The 1,224-nt window shown below is 37.2% G+C and overlaps 2 protein-coding genes across 2 annotated transcripts in view; one reads left to right on the top strand and one right to left on the bottom strand.

The window, feature by feature from the left end:
• LOC107093067 (unconventional myosin-VIIa-like) overlaps positions 1-118 on the top strand; it is a 105,863-nt gene extending 105,745 nt beyond the window's left edge. Inside the window, exon 39 of the mRNA XM_015387887.1 lies at positions 31-118. Coding sequence (XP_015243373.1) covers positions 31-118 — 88 coding nt within the window. The remainder of the gene's footprint in view (positions 1-30) is intronic.
• LOC107093066 (glycerophosphodiester phosphodiesterase domain-containing protein 5-like) overlaps positions 115-1,224 on the bottom strand; it is a 47,916-nt gene continuing 46,806 nt past the window's right edge. The window contains exon 13 of the mRNA XM_015387886.1: positions 115-149. Coding sequence (XP_015243372.1) covers positions 115-149 — 35 coding nt within the window. The remainder of the gene's footprint in view (positions 150-1,224) is intronic.

Genomic DNA, 1,224 nt, shown 5'->3' with positions numbered 1-1,224 from the left:
AGTGTCATGATGTGGGGATTGCTTTTCCAGAAGGTTCAGAGTTGATTGGGTGCAGGTTCACCTTCCAGGAGGACAACCACCCAAAACCTGCAGCCTGAACTACAACAGAATGGCCTAGTCAAAGCCCACACCTGAATCCCACTGAGAGTCTGGAGCCAGATTAGAAAACTGATCTTTGCAGCACGAATCGTCCGGTGACTAAAAAAGAAAAAGATTGTTTTAGTCTTTGGTCATGGAGACGGATCCCAAAATGCATGACGCTGTAACTGCAGTGAAAATATTCATTGAGTCTATGTTGAAAATAAAAGCAGGAAGTACATTTCAGGTTAATGAAACATTAGTAATTAATCCACTTCAATATTAAACACCAGACTGTTGCTTTACTACACAAGTGTCCATTGAATCCAAACAGAGCAGAGGCTCAATTAGGCAGCATCTCCCCAAAGATAAAAAAGAAATAATGTAGTTAATGTTTGTTATTTAACACATGCGTCTGGATGACAGTCCACAAGAGAATCAAATAATTTTCCTTTTTTCAAACTGTAAATACTAATTGTTGACTTTAACGTGTTTGTTGTTGGATTTTTGTACCTTTGACTGATACAGGGTTGAATTAAGACAGTAAATGCATCACATTAAATGAAAACCATCTAATAGATGCCTTTTTGTATCTAGAGTACCGTTTTTAGACAATAAAGCGACATTTAAATAATGCTGGTTTAATATAGATTTAAATGTAATTGTAGCTGATAGGAAATGTGATTTGTTCTATTCTGAGGCTGTGCCACAAAGTTCAAACGCCATCTTTGTTTTGGTTAAAAGGATTGTTTTTGTTTTACTGTGGCTAAAGGACTCTGTCTTTGATCTTTTGTTTTATTGGCAATAATTAGTGTGTAAAGTCATAATATAAGTCTTTGGGACTTCATTGGTGGATAAACTAATTTTATCAAAGCATGTAACAACTTTATGTAGCCCTGAATAAATGTAATTTTGCAAAGAAATTTGGGGTTCAATTGCTCTTGTAATGTGGCCGCTCACACTGAGCCTGGTTCTGCTGGAGGTTTCTTCCTGTTAAAAGGGAGTTTTTCCTCTCCACTGTCGCTACAAGCATGCAAGTCAAGCAATCAGCTGGTTTTCCTTAGATAGAAAACTTTGAATCAATCTGACTGGATGATCTGGTGAACTGTAAAGTGCCTTGAGATGACGTGTTGTAAATTGGCGCTT

The sequence above is a fragment of the Cyprinodon variegatus genome, unplaced genomic scaffold, assembly GCF_000732505.1.
Source record: "Cyprinodon variegatus isolate N-32 unplaced genomic scaffold, C_variegatus-1.0 Scaffold406, whole genome shotgun sequence".
NCBI lineage: Eukaryota > Metazoa > Chordata > Actinopteri > Cyprinodontiformes > Cyprinodontidae > Cyprinodon > Cyprinodon variegatus.
This window is presented reverse-complemented; position numbering and strand designations above follow the sequence as displayed.